Source organism: Stigmatopora argus, chromosome 3, assembly GCF_051989625.1.
Source record: "Stigmatopora argus isolate UIUO_Sarg chromosome 3, RoL_Sarg_1.0, whole genome shotgun sequence".
NCBI classification, from domain to species: Eukaryota; Metazoa; Chordata; class Actinopteri; order Syngnathiformes; family Syngnathidae; genus Stigmatopora; species Stigmatopora argus.
The window spans coordinates 12560533-12580965 of NC_135389.1; the positions used below are offsets into that span (position 1 = coordinate 12560533).

The 20433-nt window shown below is 38.1% G+C and overlaps 2 protein-coding genes and 2 long non-coding RNA genes across 8 annotated transcripts in view; 1 reads left to right on the plus strand and 3 right to left on the minus strand.

The window, feature by feature from the left end:
- Positions 1 to 1183: 1183 nt before the first annotated feature.
- Positions 1184 to 9501, minus strand: LOC144071794 (nuclear receptor coactivator 5). 3 transcript variants are annotated; one of them, XM_077597201.1, is made up of 10 exons: positions 9426 to 9501; positions 9280 to 9355; positions 9039 to 9119; positions 6641 to 6711; positions 6240 to 6360; positions 4113 to 4312; positions 3098 to 3376; positions 2846 to 3013; positions 2346 to 2552; positions 1184 to 2197 (listed from the first exon to the last, which is right to left on the minus strand). In XM_077597201.1, exons 2-10 carry the CDS (start codon positions 9339 to 9341, stop codon positions 2166 to 2168), a joined length of 1221 nt encoding a protein of 406 aa, XP_077453327.1. In that variant the 5' UTR covers positions 9342 to 9355; positions 9426 to 9501; the 3' UTR covers positions 1184 to 2165. The 3 variants fall into 3 exon arrangements, 2 of the variants coding, with proteins under 2 accessions (XP_077453327.1, XP_077453326.1); XM_077597200.1 differs by having other exon boundaries at positions 9280 to 9495; XR_013299733.1 differs by lacking the exon at positions 1184 to 2197 and having other exon boundaries at positions 2405 to 2552; positions 2846 to 3009; positions 9280 to 9498.
- Positions 9502 to 11800: 2299 nt separating this feature from the next.
- LOC144071797 (uncharacterized) lies at positions 11801 to 13124 on the plus strand. Its single transcript, XR_013299737.1, has 3 exons — positions 11801 to 11854; positions 12654 to 12738; positions 12813 to 13124. It is a non-coding gene; the product is annotated as an uncharacterized LOC144071797 (long non-coding RNA).
- Positions 13125 to 13193: 69 nt separating this feature from the next.
- Positions 13194 to 15305, minus strand: LOC144071795 (uncharacterized). Of its 3 annotated transcripts, none has more exons than XR_013299736.1 (5): positions 14912 to 15305; positions 14629 to 14729; positions 13903 to 13976; positions 13740 to 13824; positions 13194 to 13413 (listed from the first exon to the last, which is right to left on the minus strand). It is a non-coding gene; the product is annotated as an uncharacterized LOC144071795 (long non-coding RNA). The 3 variants fall into 3 exon arrangements; XR_013299735.1 differs by having other exon boundaries at positions 13194 to 13618; XR_013299734.1 differs by having other exon boundaries at positions 13194 to 13323; positions 14912 to 15304.
- Positions 15306 to 17513: 2208 nt separating this feature from the next.
- Positions 17514 to 20433, minus strand: part of LOC144071792 (cGMP-inhibited 3',5'-cyclic phosphodiesterase 3A-like) — a 59535-nt gene continuing 56615 nt past the window's right edge. The window contains exon 14 of the mRNA XM_077597199.1: positions 17514 to 20353. Coding sequence (XP_077453325.1) covers positions 20079 to 20353 — 275 coding nt within the window. The 3' untranslated portion in view covers positions 17514 to 20078. The remainder of the gene's footprint in view (positions 20354 to 20433) is intronic.

The following is a 20433-nucleotide window of genomic DNA, read 5'->3' on the forward strand; positions in this document are numbered from 1 at the left end:
AACAGGCAGACTGAGTCACATCCATCTCACAGTTTTGAGATCTAAAAATCAAGTGCCGGTAGGTTCTGAGCTTCCAGTTTGGAGTTGGTATGTTCTCCCCCGGGCCTGCATGGGTTTTCTCCCGGTTCCTTCACACATCTCATAAATGGTAGGCTGGTTGAACACTAACTTGCAACTAGATGAAAATGTGAGTGTGAATAGTTGTCTCCTTGAGCCCTGGGATTGTTTGACAACCAATTCAGGATATCCCCGCCTGCTGCCCATAGTTGCCTGAGATAGGCTCCAGCACCCCCACGATCTTTGTGAGCAAAACTGCACGTAAAATGAATGAACCCTTTGTGACCTTGTCATTGCAGAAAAACCTAACAGCAGCACCATATTAGCGACTATTTGCTGCTCTCTACTGGCAATGAAAGGTACGTCCAAATTTAACCAATATACTATACTACCTCGTTTTGAAACCCTTTAAATAAACTATAGGCGTGCAGCAAATTAAATGGAAAACATGTTAATATTCATCTGATATGCAGCTAACTTTTTTTTTACAATTGCTTTGAACATTAATTTTTATTCTATTATTCAGAGTGGTGAACTTCTAAGTTTCTTCAGCCTCCTTAAACATTGTGCAGTCAATTCAATTCCACCAGGTGCCAAAAAACAAATGTCTAAAAAGTAGTATTTGTCTAGTCATTGGCCCCTAAATGCAGGAAAGATTGGCACAGAACATCCAGGGATTCTGGCATCAGTTCCTCTCACTCTACAAGTGCTATCTGTGGAGGACAAACTTAACCCAATTAATTGGAGTTGTTGTGTTGAGGCTTGGCTCGGGAAAGAGACAGCATTGCCAAGGAGGCATCAAGCCAGAAAGCCAGGAAACCAACCAGCTGCATGCAGATGACATGACAGCTAACCAGCCAACAAACCAGTCTGCCAAATGCTTAACTGGGGATTCTGTCAGGTAGGCAGCTTACAAAGGAGCTTGTCTACTTACTGGCTTAACCATGACTGGGTTTTAGCTGTTGTAAAGCTCATTTCAACAATTCTTCAGGTATAGTGGAAATTATCTAGGCACACCAAGTGAAGGAACGCACCCCAAATACAAGTGGATAATTGCAGCCTAGTTATCGGAAAGGACACTGCCACAATAACACTACGTTTAAAAAAAATTCTTAATGATACGGAATTAGTTTGCTTTGATATTCTGGATTTATTCTTGGCATCAAACCATTTCTTGGGGTCCACGATGATACACCATCTATTAGATCATCATTTTGCTGAAGATTATTTAAAACCTAACAGTTCTATCGATATAAATTGAAATGGTAAGGGAATTATCATAATTGAGGGCATTTACAATATTAATATTTTTGTTAAGTATAGTGACAACGAGGGAGTAGTTGTAGTTTCACATTACACAAATAGTGAAACCTAGCACGTTTATTACAAAATGAAAGGATGGCATAAACAAAACTAAAAAATAAAACAGTAAGCCTACAATGACTAGGTCTTTAGTTGAGACAAATCTTCCGATCAATTTCTGGCACATGCCTAAGCACATTAAAACATCGAAGATACAAATTCTCAATTTAAACTGTGTGCAGTTTTAAAAGAAAACGAAACCAACTTTGTCTACCCGAATTGCAAACAACTGAACAATTAACATGAAATTATTAGCGTCACATTTAATTATATAATACAAAGTGATTAAAAAAGATAAACTTTCAACTTGACACACAAAAACGTTAACATGACATGGAATTTGTTAATTCTTAGCAAGTTCCATGTATTGTGCAACTTTTTTCATACCGCCAAAGGTTTTAAAACATATTTCATCTTGAAGCCCATTTTTTTTTTACACTTCTAGAGATTTGGACCATACTGCTGAGATAAAAACAAAATATTTAGAACAAGAAAAAAACATGAAAAAAGTCCCTTTCAATTAGCACCTCTACATTATTTTTGTGTCATTTTTTTAAAGTGAATGTACAAAATACCATACTTTGAAAATTGCCCAACAAGGGAAGCGCCATTCTAAGCAAGTTAACTTGCCGAACCATAAATAAGTGTATTTTCCTAAATTACCCAAGCCTCTGAAAAGCTGAATCCTCCAGAGACGTACAATTCCATGTCCATTCAATACTGATTGGTTGTTGGATGCTGCATGCTTAGTGCCTGGGGCCAGTCAGAGGAGGGACAGCTTCAGAGACACAAGAGAAACAAAATTATGACCAAAGTCCAGGTTTAACACATAATCAACACCATGATTATGTAGTACCCAACCAGACAGAGGTAACCATGAATTTTCATATGTATCGATTTGAATGGAAATATTACATGTAACCCACCTGGAGTTGCTAAAAGTGGAGGGCGAGAGCTTTTGAGAGAGGGTGGAGCAACTCTCATGCCGTGGGACCCTCTCAGGGCAAGGTTACGTTGTGGAAGAGGACGCATTAAAGGGGTACAAAGCAACCCGGGGCCACCATAGGAATTGTGCAAAGATTGGGGTCGATGGAGTGATAGTAGAGGGGGAGGCTTGGTTTTCGGAAAGGAACCTAAAAGTGAGGAAACCACAAATGGAGCGAGTGGCTGTGATTAAAGAATGACACCTCTTAAGCATGCAAATCAGTTAGAAATAACTGATTCTTATATTAACCACTATTTGCTTATATATGAATATATACACATTTATAAAGGAATACAAGTTGAAATTAGATGTCATGGAAAAAAAGTTAAGTAAATTCAGTATGAGCTAAAAAGCAAGACGCATTTTCATTTGTTGACTACAAAATGTGACCGGACCCAAGAGCAGGCTTTGAGTTTGACACCTGTGGTCTAAGCTTTTCACCTGGGGAAGGTAAGAGTGGCATTGGTGTGGGTAGGGTACAGTCTAGCAGTGGTGGGCGCCCTGCTTCACTGGGACACTGAGGTGGCTCTAGCGGTGTCGGGAGAAGAGGAGGTGGCTTTCCCAATCCTGAAGGCAGAATGTTACGTGGTTGTTCTCTGTCATTGCTTGCTGGTGAGAAAAAAAGACAGGCAGAGTCAAGGTAATAACCAGAGATGTGAAGAACCAACAGAGGACAACAGAATCGCATCCCACCTCTTAAAAAATCTTGACGGGAACGAATATACTCCAAGATGCCCTCTAGCTCTGCAGGGTAAATATGCATGCCGTCGGACATCATCTGGAGAGACTGACGTATTTTTGTGGGAACGACGTGGCGCTCCATCTTTTCCCGATCCAGAAAATCCCCGAGCAACTGTGACGCTTGAGATGCAATATCTGCGGGGTCCCTTGGCATACGTCCCTTACCGACACAAAGTCTATGCTCTGTTACAACAAAGTCCATAGCCTGGTCTTTGGGCATGTTGCGGTGTACTGTGGGTGAAAGTCAGGGGTTAATGGTAACGTGTCCACGGACCTCAAACGGTGTGACTCCAAACCCAGAGGGAAGTGAATTTACTGAGTATTTAACCCTCCAGTTGATTCTACACTGAAGTGGGTGGGCATGCGCAATCTCGGGTGGATTCCTTTAAAGTATGATTGGTCGGCTTGGTGACATGTTAATGAAAAGCTAGCAAAAATCCCATTGGATTTCATTTCTTATTTTTTTTAAATTGAATTGATTGCTTAATTTTGGGAAATGTGTGCATTGTGATTGAACTTGTTGGATGTTATGATTTTGCTTTTATTTTGTTTTGCTCTAAAATGTCGAAAACAATAAATGATTATTGGTTTGAAATTAAAAATAAACTTCTCATGTATTTTTAAATGTAAATTTGTAAAGAGATATTGTGTTTGAGTTGAATCATTCACACTATGCTCTGTTTTTGTTGAAATGAATTGATAGTTGAACTGTGTATCAACTTTGTGCACATTACAGTCATTTTGAGAATTGAGAAAAGTGAACATGGACATTTTATGATTTTATACTTAACACAATGAACTAGTGTCAAGTGTGAATTATAACTTTTATGTGTTGAACTGTGTTTTTAGATGATTTGCATGATAATAATTTGGGGGGGGAGTGTATTGTATTTTGAACAGTCAGTGGTGGGGACCTGGAAGGAAGGAGGTTCATATTTGGAAGTGGTTTTGTGGGGTAGGGACTTACTTTTGAGGGACTCTGAGAAAATGATAACAGTGCAGGAGGACAGAGCTATGTTTGTCTGCTCCACCAGAATACATAACGGGGAGCCGACACCTCGGACATCCTGCAGGGCTTTGGTCAGGCCCGACTCCGCCTGCAGGTAGAGCATATCCACCGATAGGCCACGCTCCTGCAAGCACTGGTTTAGCGATTTGGGGTAATCCCTTTGAGAGGAAGAGAAACACATTAACTCAACACCTCTATGTTGACTAACTCAACTTGATTGAAAACCAACTTAAATCATATTTAAAAGAAAATCAATTATCTTTGGATGACAGTATGAAGTCTTAGTCGCAGAGTGAGACCAAATGATTTGTCGCTGCTCAAAGAAAACTCGGGAGTATGACATGCATTGTGTTGAACCAGTGGACTTAAGCAACTTATGAAGCCCAGTTTATACTCTGGGTTTATATTCATCATCCAATTTAGCATTTAAAACCCTGGATTGAAAATGGGATGTTGTCCGTATGACAAGTATGAATGTGTCCCACTCAAGTGACAACATTGGGAACCAGGAAAGTTATCAGCTTTACCCACTGAAACGCTGTTGGCAAACCCCTCCCATTCCTGTTGTGTAAAAAAATAAATAATAATAACCTCCATCTCTTACGGAGGCTCTGCCACAGGAGTTACATGTAAAAGGGGAAACACTATCACGCCGAACAGCGCAGCGTAAATGCCGAATAGACGTACTATGTCCATAGCGGCGCTAATTCGATGCTCAGCAGCGGCATCGATGCTCGGCATATTTTGTCCTCGGCAACATCGAAGCTGTCAATGTTGGGTAATCAGACAAGCTGTGGGAGGCAGTAACGCACCATGTGGCTGTATTGACAATTACCATTGACCTCCATAGAAGAAAGAGGCATCCAAGAAGATTCAACCAATCTGAAAAAAGGACTGCGACCAAAGTTCAACATGTGTGTCGGGGGGAGGAAGGTGGATGCGGGCATATCGGTGCAGGGAAGGGGACTCAGTAATTGTAACAGAGAAAAGTCGCACAGTTTCCAAACTGCTCGTTTTGGCTTCAGTTCTAGGAAAAATGGCCAAACAACAAAATTATTGGACCGAATTTCATCATGTTTGTCTTCGTCATCAATGGCATATATTTAGGTTAAAATAGGGTGATAAAACCATAATACAGGTTTTTGAAATCATGTATTGAGAATTTTTTTGAAGTATGTGAGTATGTAATTTTACCGAATTATTATCCATCATAAACTGAGAACTGCATTAAACAGAAATATTTGTGTACAATAAAAGGCTGTGAACAATATTTAAAGTACATGAGTCAAACAGTATGTTAGCAGTTGATATATCAGGTTGACATTTTTGCAGCCACATAGTTGTCAATTGTGGTTGAGTTGTGAAAAGCAATGTCAACTACAGTGTCAGTTCAAGTGGTTTCATGCTGTGGGCATGGTTACAAAGTAGTAGGATTTTAGTTACATATATAAGATTGCACTTGTCAAAATAAATGTGTAATAAGATAACATTCTTAGAAAGCATTTAAGATTGTTAAGTTCAGTAACGGCGAAAATGTCTGATTTAGGGATTTGTGTTCCCTACTTATATTTTCATGGACAGTAGCTTTTATTGGGAGAGAACTGATAAGACTGAGGAATTTTGACGATATTGCTCTTGTTATGTCCAAGGTGATATGTCTGACGTGATACGGTGATGAATTTCTTCAATTAAGAGTAATTCGAGATGTGAAGGATTGAGAAGCAATAAGGAATGAATTTAATGATTTTAATGATAGTTACAGTAAAGGATTTACTCTAATGTTAGGGAAAAAGCAACTACTTATCATTAAAACTTTTTGTAAATCAAAACATAAATAGAAGTGTTATGAAACCTAAGGTAGACCAGATTTTAACATTGTAACTTTTAATGTCTGAATTTAAATGAAAAAAATGTATTCTTCATGAATTTAATGTCAAATAATTTATTTTTAAATGTTCCTTATGAGGCACTGAAAGGTTATATCAAAGTTGAGAGTTAGCAAACCTCAAGTCTACTCACTCAAGTCATCAATCACATTGCTGAAAAGGTTCTTAGACTTCCGGAATATTTGCAATTTGCACTTACAAGCAATGGTTGGTTAGGGAGATGATCACACAGTCAGCCACAGTCTCATCCTCCTGCACTTGCTTGTAGAACTTCTGATACAAGGCTTTCCGTCTATCTGCTGGAGTCATCTCAAGCTTGGCTGCAAGTACCCAAAGACACAAGTTGATGAAGAAGAGAAAGTGCATGAAATCTGTTGCTTGGGATAATAATAAGATTTTTTTCAATATACTAATGCAATGCATGTTAACAGGGTCTCTTTTAATTCACTTCCGTATAATAATCTGGAGAAATCTGTTGCTTGGGATAACAATAGGATTTTTTCCAATATACTAATGCAATGCATGTTAACGGGGTCTCTTTTAATTTACTTCCGTATAATAATCTGGAGAATATGCGAGAAGAACTTTTGAAAACCTTACCATTCATTTGATGTTTTGCGCCATCGTGCTGGATCACATTGTAGAGTTGTTTTTGCTCCAATTCTTTGTAACTGAAAGAGAGATGGTAAACAGTTTATATATTTATTTTATTTTGATGGTTTCTCTAAAATGACTATTCATTGATTTGAAAGCTTCACTTTACACTGAAAAAAGTTGGCATAGTTATTTGAAAAATATCACATTTAAAATACTATTCTTTTCCCAAACATGATGAATTCTCATGCTTAATTATTGACATTTTGCAAGTCGTGCTCCAAATATGACCATTGACCAACCAAACGTCTTAGGAAGAGTTGTTAAGGGATAGCCTCGGTCAAGCGCTACCATTCCCCCATTGTTCTAATGCTTATTTCTGTGCTTGCTGTTATGCGATGCCATACAACTTTCCAAAAGCATCAACGAACAGTGTCCTTATAACTCGATCTGTTCATTATTACTTTGTTATAGCTCCAAAACAAATACAGATGCTCCCCTACTTACGAACATTCGAGTTACGAACAACGGTACATACGAACATGTCTGCAAATTGCGTTTATGTCGGAAAATGTTCGTAAGTTCGATTTTGTATTGCGCGCCTTTTTCCGAGTAGTGCTTCTTTCCGCCGCTAATACTGACGCCTGGCGCTGTGACAGCTCAGCTCACCCAGCATCTACCTTCTTCTGCCCACTTCGCACGCGGAAGTGCGTGAACATATCTCCAGTGCGCAAAGAACCTTTTTCATTTTTATCATTAAATATCTCGTGCATCCATTATTCAATATGGTTGGTGAAAAGCGAAAGGCTTCTATTGAGGGAGGTGCAAAGAAGAGGCAAGCCATTTCATTTGAAATGAGTGGCAATAATAACGAAGCTTGATGCGCGTTGTACGGGAATACAACTTGAATCGTTCAACCGTCAGTACCATTTATAAACATAAAGATCGGGCAGCAGGACCCAAATATTGAACGTTGCACAAAGTTTGCAAATCAATTGAAGGATGCCATACAGTGCTACTGCATCATTTATGATGAAAAAAATGCAATCGTCATTAGATAGCTTCTTTCGGCCAGTTTCTAGTAAATCTCTCTCTCTCTAATGTATGTATAAAGTACTGTATGTATTCTCTCCATTTTATTAAATGTTTTTGTTAGGTTCATCCAATTGTACGTTTATCCTTAGGTTTTTCCAATTCAGCTTTCAATAAAAAAGGCATCTGTAGTCACATCACATTTAATTCTTGCAAGAAGAGAATACATCCGGCAGCTCGCCCCACCCAAGATTATTCTAAAGAGCGGCATTATGTCCTGCCTATTTAAGGCTTCAAATCAAAACAATTACAAGGTTATCGATTCCATTTGCGTAAGCAAGAAACAAAACAATTCCATAATCAAGCAAACCAAGCGTCAACCTGGCGTCACAAATTAAAACAATATACAAGTTGATTGATAGCCATCCGTTGAGCCAACAACAATTTAAGCGTCCTTCACCAATCTTCCCTGTTGAACTCGCATCTGGGGAAGGGGTCGACGCGTATCTTCCAGTAATCAGTCCTCGGAGCAAGAACTCAGTGGATTGTTTTATGTCCTTTCGAACTTGTATCTCTCGCTGTCCTGGAGAGCGACCTTGGCGCAAGCGTTTGCTTCACATATTAATTCAACTCTAACATAAAGGCGATCAAACACATATATATATTGTTTAATATAGTTACACATTTAGGATGAGCAAATATATTGATTAATATAGTAAGCATGTATATTATAAGGCTCTATATTCATTGCAAACACATTTATAATAATGATTACCCCAACAGTTTTTTTCCGTACAAACCAATGCGTGTTACTTATACAAGCCTTAAACATACAAATGCACTTGTATAAACCTTCAATATACTTATATAGGCTTCAATATACTTATATAGGCCTTAAACATAAATTATAATACAAAATATAGCACTGAGCAACTTACAAACAAATTCAACTTATGAACAATCGCTCGGAACCTAACTCGTTCGTAAGAAGGGGAGCGTCTGTAACCAACATACGCCATTTTACACACCCTGCCATAGAATTTACTGTACGGTTCACAAAGCTTGACAGAATAGCAACAGTATTTAAGTGGGGCCGAACTTTTTGCAAAAGGTCAATTGTCATTCCAATTTTTTATTAATTATCCTACAGCTTGAAAATAATGTTGAATGACATTTATTTGTTATTTTGAGATTCGTCTGTTATGCAATTAATTCATTGCTCGATTCAGGTTATTTCAGTAATGCTTGATTTTGGATGAATGGATGGATAGCTAGTTCGCAGGGTTACTCTTAGTCTTTTGATAACTGAGTAGGAACTACAATTTTAGAACTGACACACCGTGTACTGTGACGATCGCATCGACTAACCCACCTGTCGAGAGCATCCTTGAGATCTTCAGTCCTCTGGTCCCTGTTGTAGGGCGTACTTCTAAACAACCTTAACGCCTGTGCGCTGCATCACAAAAGTGATATTTTCAGATAAAACAGTTATTCTTCAGTTCAGTGGAGACGCACGGTCGCTAACATGCGAAAACAAACATCAACGGTCGTCAAAGACTTGATTGTTTCGGACGCCAGAATAGCATGCTAATGCTAAAAGCTTAAGAACTGACCTCCCGTTTGAGTTACCCTGCTGGCGCCGGGATGCTTTGGAGGATTTTGGCCAAGATGACATTTTACTGGAGCTCCCTGGCCAAAACAATTCGGTAAGCTCGATGGTCAGTTAAGTGAACAAATTCGTCGGTTGTATTTTCCCCACCCGTGGCACCCTTTTACTGCAAGTAACCCAACAGGGACTGGAGACGTACCGCAGCTACAGAAATCACGCATGCAGTGAGACAACCTGGGCAGAGCGTTATTACTTATCAGCCATTTTGTGTCAGAACCATTCGATTAAATATAATACCGTTCAACGTCAATTGAGCGTGTTTTTTAAAAAGATAAAACGTGCTGCATTTTCAAACTTCTTGGTACTTCATAAACATCAGGTAGGCAGTAACTTAACTACATACTCAAAATGTGTTTTTTCAGCATTCGACTTGAATCATAGTAGTAGCAAGTCGTTATTAAATAAACCTTTTGAAAATATGCCTAGGTTTTGTCGTGTTGAGTATTATACATACTGTGAAAAAATTACAACCTGAGCACTGTTTTAAGATGGCTGCCGCTTTTTAACGCTGTCATTGTGCAGTTAGCTCAATGTACAGATGCTATTTATGATCACCGCGGCAGTGAGACAATTCTTCTTCTACGGTTAGATTCATCGGCATTTGAGAGTGGCAGTCTAAAACTTTGCCAGATTTCTGACATTCTACCAGTGGCGGACCATCAGGGTCTGCAAGGCCTTCTCTGCTGGCGTAAAAAAATATCTGAATCACAGACTGATGTTAATTAGGTTTTGTCCATGAATACTTATCAATTAATAAAAAAATGTCTATCAGCTACCTTTCATTGCTTTTCACCTGGTTTCGCTGTTCCAGGTGTGTGTTTTCATATTTAAGCATTTAACTAATGACATTTCAGCCATTATTTGTTGCCAAGGTCAGAAATCTACCTGGAGGCTTTCACAATCAGTTCTGCAAACCCTGAGCATAAAATAAGCGTAGATAAAACTGTTGCTTTAACCAATCAGATTTTGAGTTGGCGACACCCACGGCTTCTCGCAGGCGTAGGGATACGTCATCGCTTTCACAAACTACGATTGGCTAGCAAATCTATTTCCTAAAAAATCTATTGGTAGCGTGATAAAAATGCACTTAGACGAGTAAATTGCTCCGCCTTACCTCGTCGTGACCGTCGCCATCAGCATAAAAACGCTGCCCAAAGGGTGAGATACTGCACATGTGCTTAATTTGCGCAGCTACTTCGCCAATAGGCGTAACCACGCCCATATTGTCACGCCATATTGGAAAAGATGGTGGCTTGCTTACCGTGCCTCACGAGGTGGTTTGTCCTCCCAACTCAATGTCCATGTTTTGAAGATGACGTAGAATAGTCGTGCTTTTTGTGGTCTTGATGCTATAAAACAGTATGTGTATTCTAAAAATGAAACTAATGCATCTTTAAACTCAAAGAGGGATGCTTTAGTAACTATAGCATCCCTCTTTGAATGAATGAACTATAGTAGAGTTCATTCATTTTCTGAACCGCCTTAACCTTACTCAGGTCGCAGAGGGTGCTGGAGCCTATCCCAGCTAACTTCAAGCCAGAGGCGGGGGACACCCTGAATTGGTGGCCAGCCAATCGCAGGGCTCAAAGAGACAAACAACCATTCACGCTCACACACACCCAAGTGGAGTTTGCATGTTTTCCTTGCGCCTTCGTCGGTTTTCTCCGGGTACTCCGGTTTCCTCCCACATTCCAAAGACATGCATGGTAGGCTGATTGGACACTCTAAATTGCCCCGATGTATGAGTGTGGGTGTGGATGGTTGTTTGTCTCTTGTGCCCTGTGATCGGCTGGCTACCAATTCAGGCTGTTGTCCGCCGCCTCTGGCCCGAAGTCAGCTGGGATAGGCTCCAGCACCACCCGCGACCCCAGTGAGAGTAAAGCGGTTCATAAAATGATATGGGACACATACTGTTTTATTGCAGTGTTTCCCAACCACTGTGCCGTGAGCAATGGTCAGGTGTGCCGCGGGACATTGCAAGAAATCATACAATGTAATATTCAGAAAGCAAAATGAATATGAATATAAAGAGATTAAAATTGATCTATTACAAGGTTAAAATAAAAACATGATGAACGTTATATATAAATATTATATATATACATATATATATATATATATATATATATATATATATATATATATATATATATATATATATATATATATATATATATATAAATGACCAGGTATAGTAAAGCTGTTTTAAAAAAATAAACACCATGTAAAGTAAGGCATTACAGAATAGTATGATATGAGACAGATACTGTTTTATAGGATGAAGACCACAAAAATCATGACCATTATACGTCATCTTCAAATCATAGACATTGATTTGGGAAGACAAAGCACCTCGTAGAGCACGGTAAGCAGGCCACCATCTTTTCCACTTTCAACATGGCGGGACAATATGGGCGTGGCTTATCGTCAACGAAGGTGCGTAAATTAAGCACATGCGCAGTGCCTCGTCTTCTCCAACAGCCATTTCCATGCTGATGGCCGACTGGCAGGCCAGCGAGGTAAGTCGTTGAGCAATTTACTGGCCTAAGTGCATTTTTATCACGCTACCGGCAGATTTTTTAGGAATCAATTGAGCTAAAACGCCAACAAATCTGTTAGATTAATGCCAGGTTAAATACATCGTTGACAATTTAAGTTTGGGCTCCGGCTGTGTGCCGCATCTGACAAGGTATCTTAGCAGTAGCATTAGCGTCACGACAACGCTTTCCATTTGACCACGTCAAGCGTCGTCTTGATGTTAATAATAAAAGATCTAGTCCGTTTTCTCCATTGTCGAGTCGTGTAGAAAGACTTAATTGATTCAAACAAAGCCGAGATATAAACGGACAGATTGCTAGGTAAAGGCTCACTCAAAAATGTACGACTTAGTTCCCGGCGTGTTGTATGTACTAATAGTTTTCACTGCGAGTACTAAACAGCCGTGTCCAAATTGTATTTGTTCTGTTTTCACACTAAAAATCATTTTTAAAAAAAATGGTTAAGCCAACTTTCTCCTGCCTCTTAACGTCAGTCTGTATATTGAATCACCTTGTCTGGACAAGGGAAAATAGCACGTAACACTAACTTATTTACATTCTTTATCTTGATCGTTTATTAAATTTCTTGTAAGATTTCTCTTCCTGTATTAGTTGTTTGGCAACTCCCATATAGCTTTGTTAAATGTTTTCCCTGTTTAGCATCATTTTATCTTTTCGTCAAGGTAAAACTAGATACAGCAACAACAACAAAAATGTAAGTGTATCTGTTGAATCTCCAGTGTCTATATATGCTAACTTTTGCTTTTTTTGTACACATCAGGTCCATGTCTAGACTTTGGAGGGTCTCCAAGTGATCTTCCTTGCAGATGTGGTGTCTCTGAACTCTGCTGGCAGTCTTCTGAGAGGTTAGTTTATTGTAGAGTATTCATCCAGATCTATTTTATTGACTAAGTTGTAATTTACTTCTCCCCTCTCTTAGGTGAAGTCCAGAGTTCTCTGGCTCATGATGACCAGATCCTCAGGGTAAGGAGGATCTTTTTTTTTTTCTTAAATCAGAAATTTTAATAAAGGAGATTTGAGTGTCAATTGTCTATCTAAAAACACTTGGAGAAAAAAGACCCAAGACCCTTAATGGTCTTTTTTTTTTTCCTTTAATTTTTGTGGTTTAAATTCTAAGTGTTAATATTTTTGCTGTTTAGAATCTAAGTGTTACAAAAAAAAATCTCATGTAACTTTTTATAATTGTCTACAGGTGAAGATTTGCTATATAAATAAACATGATTGATGCAAATGTGTACCTTTCTTTAAAATAACATGATATATGCATTGTTTTTTCTGGTTATGAAGAAAAATACATGTGTACATTTCAAGAAATTTTATTTTTCCACAAATAAGGGGTTAGCAAGATAGCTTTACATTAGCCATCTAGCATTTAAAGATGAGGTTGTTGTCCATGGACAAAGAATCTCTTCTTGGCACTGGATGGAATTCTGGGAAAAAAAGGTCAACACACAATAGACTAAGTCCAACATAAAAAACACAAGTTAGGTTTTACCAACACCAGAAAGGCCTTCATCCCACTGCAAAAGAAGGCAGACAATATTAAAGCCCCAGGAGGGAAAAAAATAGAAATATTAAAAACTCCTCTGATGACTTTGCACAATGGCCTGGTGTACTTTTTGTCCACTGCAGAGACAGACTTTGTTTAAGTCTCCCTAAGAGGGATCTCCAACTGCAGTCCTTGAGGGTCCCTGTCCAGTTGGTTTTCCATGTCCTCCATCACACCTAAATCAAATAATCAGGATCTTGATCATTTGATTCAGATGTGATAGGAGATATGGAAAGCATACTGGATAGGAACCCTGAGGACCAGAATTGGGGACCCCTGCTCTATAATGACAAGTACCTGAGGGGATGTTGGTGTCAAAAACTGTGCCGTCCGCCAATGTCACCCTTTTTGGGGAAGTTTGTCTGGTCAACTTGGCTGGACACTGAAGAGAAGCAAGATACAAAATGAGTAAGTTTAGTACACATTACCCGAAACACTCGGGTCCTACATCATCCACAACCTTTGCCTTGACTTCTTGGGTCTTCGTCGATTTTGAAAGCCGTCACCTCTTCCACCGTGTCCGTGGCTTTAAACCTACAAAACAGCATGATTATACAATTGCTTATTTAACCATTTTGACCAGTGGTCCCCAAACTATTCCAGAATGGGCCAGAGGGTGCAGGTTTTCATTCCAATCTGGTGTCCTAGAAGTGCAATCAATGGATTGCACTCAGGTGATTCTTTTTTCAGTAGAAACCCCATTGGTTAAATTGTTTATGTTGGATCTGCTGGAACCAAAACCTGCACCCACAGCAACCCCCGAGGACCAGTTGGGAGACCTATAATGAGGGTAAAATGGTTATTTTATCATATGTTTAAACTCAAATGAAAAATGACCCCTGCGCTATTGTTGACTGTCTCAAACGCATTTAAAACAAAAAATGAAAAGGTCCAAGCTCTGAGGTCTTCCTTTAAGAAAGTGAATGGAAAAGGTCTATATTCTATACAATTGTACGGTTTATTCTTTACACCTCCACTGATGGCATTTATGTGGGTGTGAGTTATCCACACATGTTTTTGCCATTAAAAAAAATCAACACCAAGCCAGTTAGTGTTTTCTTTAAAATTTGGAATGTATCATAATGAAAAACAAGCTACTTTGGCAAAGCCGTGAATACTGAACGCTGATATTTAATGATTACACGGACAGAGTAAATAGAAACTACTATTTTAAAAAAAGACTCACGTTGCTGACAAAAAGCTCGTTATGGCGTCGGCAAGCTGCTCCTTTTTGGCTGTTATGGCCCCATTCTTGATGTTTCCCAGCAATCGGTGTTTGTTGAGGAACTGAAACACACAATGGAATGACACATTAAGAGCTGTAGGTAACGCAATGCAGCCAATTTGTTTGCAAACATTTTTCGGTCTGCATCCACGTTTGGCCACATCACGCGATCGAAGCATGCTACCGTCATAAAGCACCCTTAAAATGAGAACTGGGGCTTCGAAATCCCCAAATGACAACGTACCGAATTCGCTGCACTGTCCTGTGAGAGCTTTGTCAGGTTTTTCTTCAGTAACTGGTCACTTCTGACCTACTCTGCATGCAGTCCACTCCGGAGCTAGCTCCTGGCTCATCCGCCATTTTGAAGGCTATTTGAACTCTGACCTCGGTGACGCCTATTAAAAAAGTCCGTCTTGAAAATGGCTTTAACAGGAGATCTGCAACCATATCCATTTCTTCTCCTCCTTCAGCCATCGTGGGTTGACAAGAGCGTTATTAAATCAACACAACAATATATTTGCTTGTGCAGCTCGCTGCATAGTTTGTTAGCTATGGCTTGTCCACACTATCACTAGCCATAGTTTGTGAAAGCGATGAGTATCCCTACGCTTGTGAGAAGGCCTTGGTGACGTCATCTCGAAATCTGATTGGTTAAATCAACAGTTTTATTCACTCTTATTTAAAGCCGCAGTGCCTGCAAAACTGATTGTGACGATCTTCAGGTAGACTTCTGACCCTGGGAACAAATAATGGCTGAAATGTGATTTAAATGCTTAAATATGAAAACACACCTGGAAGCAGCGCAACCGGGGGAAAAGCAATGAAAGGAAGCTGACACACAATTTGGAATTCATGGCCAAAATATAATAAACATCAGTGTGTGATTCAGATATTTTTTTAGGCCAGCAGAGGTCCACCACTGATGTATTGTAAGGTTTTTACTTATTAAAAAATAACCATGTATAGTAAGGCTTTTTTACTTAAAAAATACCATGTATGGTAAGGCCTTTTCCTTAAAAAATGACCACGTAAAGTAAGTTTTTTTTTATTAACTTAAAAAATGATCAATCATAGTAAGGCTTTTTTTAAATTTAAAAATGACCAAGTATGGTAAGTATTTTTTAATTTATTTAAAAATAACCATGTAGTGTAAGGCTTTCATTTTTTTTACTTTAAAAAATATCACAATGTGTAGGAAGGCTTTTATTCATTAAAAAATTGACTAAGGCTTTTTTTCCTTTAAAAATTACTATGTATATATATCGTAAGGCTTTTCTTTATTTTCAAAAAATGACCATATATAGTAAGGCTTTTTTTTTTAAACAAAAAAATGACCATGTATAGTAAGGCTTTTACTTATTAAAAAAATAACCATGTACAGTGATGCTTTTTTTCTTTAAAAAATGACCATGTATAGTAGGGCTTTTTTTTAACTTAAAAAAGACTGTATAATAAGGCTTTCTTTCCCTTAAAAAATGACCATGTATAGTAAGGCTTTTTTTACTAAAAAAATGAGCATACATAGTATGGCTTTTATTTAGTATTTAAAAAAAATGACCATGTATAGTAAGGCTTTTATTTATTAAAAAAATGACCAAAAGGATTTTTTTTACTTATAAAATGACGAGGTATAGTAAGGCTTTTATTTATTAAAAATTACCATGATTACTAATGCCTTTTTACTTAAAAATGACATATTATATATTTAGTTTTTTTAACTTAAAAAAATGACCATGTAAGTCTTTTATTTATAATAAAAAAGACCATGTATAGTAAGGCTTTTATTTATTTAAAAAAAATGACCATGTATAGTTAAGCTTTTTTTTGATACTTAAAAAATGACTATCTAGTGGTTCACGCAAGTGACTTTGAATCGGGCAGCGTGGGATCGACTCGTGCCCAGTTGTGGTGTGTCAGGAAAAAACGGCTTACTATACATGGTCATTTTTTAAAGTAAAAAAGCCTTACTATAAATCGTCATTTTTTAAGTAAAAAAGTTTTAGTATACATGGTCATTTTTAAATAAATAAAAGCCTTACTATACATGGCAATTTCTTAAAGCACAAAAACCCCTACTATACATGGTCAATTTTTAGGTAAAAAAAAGCCTTACTATATATGGTCTTTTTTTCAGAAATAAAAGCCTTACTATACATGGTTAATTTTAAGTTAAAAAAGCCTTACTATACATGGTCATTTTTTTAAAGGAAAAGAAAAAAACCTTACTATACCTATTCATTTTTTAAGTTAAAAAAGCCTCACTGTACATTATATCAGCATCTCAACAAAAAAAGCCTTAATATGGATGGTCATTTTTTAAGTAAAAAAAACCTTACTATACATGGTCATTTTTTAAAAATAAATAAAAGCCTTACTCATTTCATCTCATTTTCTGAACCGCTTTATCCTCATTAGAGTCACGGGGGATGCTGGAGCCTATCCCAGCCGATCGCAGGGCACAAGGAGACAGACAACCATGCACTCACCCACACCCAGGGGCAATTTGAAGTGTGCAATCAGCCTACCATGCACGTCTTTGGAATGTGGGAGGAAACCAGAGCACCCCAAGAAAACCCACGCAGGCCTCAGGAGAACATGCAAACTCCACACATTTAGACAAAGCTGGATTTGAACCCGGGTCCCCCACTATGAGGCCGAAGCGCTAACAACTCATCCGCTGGGCCGCCAAGGTCATTGTTGATGCCACTCACCTCAGCTATTTTAATTATTCCATATATGCATCGGCTTGCTTGCATTGTTAACATGGCAGCATACATTACATTCAGCATTTTACATCATGTAATCAATTCATCATGTTTCCAGGCTAGTAAAGACAAACACAGGAATTCCACAGAACTTCTGTCTTATAATTGAATGTATTCACATTACAACATCAACTTAGATCAATGTGTGACAATTTCTAATGATCTTCAAATATATCCATATATGATTCATACCAATAGGCACTTCCAGTAAGTCTGGCAATATCGAAGCCACAGTATAGTGTCTAAATTACAAAATGGTAAAAATAAATAATGCTTCTCTAAAAATGTTTTTGTAGTTTTAAATTGTCTTTACTGTACAGTGTATATTCATGTTGTACAAAATGGAGCATCACCCTGTAAGGGAAAAACTGTGTATTTGGACAAAATATTCTGAGTAGACATGGTAAGTGCAATGTACTGGTGAGAGCAAACATACTTACTATATGATTATGTTGATGCTATACAAAAATATCAAACAATTTTACTGATGCATTTTTTTAAAGCTGGTTTAGCTCTCGTGAATACAATTATACTTACTATAAGTGTGTGATGATTGACTAAAAGGAAAGAAGACAAATGATGTAACACATCGACTTAAATCATTATTATTACCTTCTCTACCTCCAAAGCAATTTAATTGTTTTTGTGACGAGGTGACAATTGTGCAATGAATGTTAAAAAAAGAGTCTATTGTTGGCATTGAAGATGAATACAAAGCAGCTGTTAGGTCAGAGTGGAAGCACAAGGAGAAATACTGTATGAACACAGGGTCTTTGGAGAGCAACTATTTCATCTGAGCACCTCAGAGGAACTGAATGCATCACCTTACCAATATTTACTAAGTGTACGAACGTACTGGCTGCCAGAAAGCAGCTTCAGAAACAGGACAGCATTGGTCATATACACCTTTGCAATTGGACAGTAAGATGAAACGAGCATTGTCGTGGAATAATATACATTCACTAAGCAGTCAAATTGATCCTTGTGGAAGCACCCGCTGTGGCATATATATTGAAATGGAACTAGGGCAGCAATAAGCTTGCTAATATGAATCTGAAAGGAACAATCTTATGTGAAGTCATCGGAATGATGTCTACCAAAGTCAATGACACATTCTTTCTTTGGGGCATTTTTGCTCCAAATTCAGCTTTCAATTTGTGATGATTGACATTATTTTCCATAGAAATAATTTGTTTTGTTCTTACAAAACCAATTGTAAGAGAGCAAAGTCATATATCCAACTTCAAAAGTGAATAATTACTTCTCAGATTTAATTAACATGCGTTTTGGCACAAATCACCCAAATATGCATAAAGGCCTACAATATCACTATCAATGTGGCAAACATTTCCGAATGCCAATTTTCTGAGGCATCAACTTACAGTAGTTGATTCGATTTTTCAGTCTGGACTCATCGTGGTTACAATTATGGTTGTTCTTAACTTTGCTCCCTGATTCATATTTCCTGTGCTATGTGAGTTAAGGACATCATGTAAAGTACTAGCTTGCAATAATATCACAGCATGCATTTTGCTGTCTGCGCAGGTCAGAGAAGAGCTTTAGCGTTGAATCTCAACAGTGGAAAGTTTCCTGAGGGTTAAAGGTTCACATATGGAGGAATTTGGTACACACAGAGAATAAAAAATTCAGAGCCATGAAGAAATAAGACAAAAATAAAAAGGTATTGCGTTAGTCGTCTCGTATCTGCCGGACACCCCAGTCAAAAGGATTGGACGTCTATCACTGTAAATTACAAGCAAATATGTTAATCAAATTGTCCATTTATAGTCTTTTTTTCTACTCTCATTGATGTGACTGTCTACACTTGAAATTTGCTACATTGCATTTGACTTTTTACTAGATTATTCCCTTTTTTTACTAATCTTTCCAAAATTGTTACGGTGTCAATTCTGAATGCCTTTGAATTTCAAGTATTTTGTACTTTCTACCACTATGACACAAAAGGCGAACCTCATTCATGTATTACATGACTACGACAGTGGGAGTGTGATGAGAATGAAGCATCTGGATTTAAACATACATGTGTATACAGTACTTAAAAAATGTGAAGTATAACATTTACAAATATTTTATTGTGTGAGTAATTCATGTTGGCCGAGTTTAATGAAATGACAGTTACACCAATGCTCCTCACTGGATTGCCTTATTTTATATGCCATAAAGATATTATGGAGCATTTTTTTTACCCACACTCAAAAATTCCTGCTGAAACTGAAGCACAAGTACAAGTGTCCATGTCTAGGTATAATTGCATTCAGAAAATAAGGATGTACTGTATAAATTGGCAGCAAATCTTAGCAGTCCTGTGTTACCACACTATGGTTGAGGTCTGTATAGCCAGTGTGCCTCTTGTCTTGACAGTAACAAAAGAGTCTGTGTTTCAAAGTACATGCATAATCTCATATTGCAAGACCGACAGCTCCTTTAATTAAATGTTTGGTGAAGTCAAATATTTTGACAAAATGTGTAAAGCACAAAATTTCCCACCCTGTTTTTTTTTTCTTTGTAGGCACAAATTTCCCAATCTACAGTGTTGTGTCTAAAGTGATGTGCTGGCAAAAACAGGATTCAGTAAATTAGTGTAAGAAAGCAAAAAAATACTTGTCCAATTCCTGAACGTTTCTGTCACTGCGGGTCTTGCGTAGGTGCAGGCCAGTCGGGTTCCTCCGCTCCTTCCTCGGGATCCTCACCTTCAACTGGCTCCTCTCTGCTGCCTGGCTCCTCTTCCTCCTCATGTGTAGCTAAACTCAGGTCCGCTACACTGTTCCCGTGGATAGACTCTGCTCCTTGGCCCTGCTTCTGCGCCTCCTCCCCGATCACTTTCTTCCACATCTCGTGGTTCTCCATCAGGTGATGCGTGATCTGACAGAACACTTTCCTCCTCTTCTTGGCTGCTTTCTCTGAGATAAAACAATAGAAATGAAGTGCTTAAATAAATGAGTGACCACAATGTATAACAGCCAGGATCATCCTAGAATGC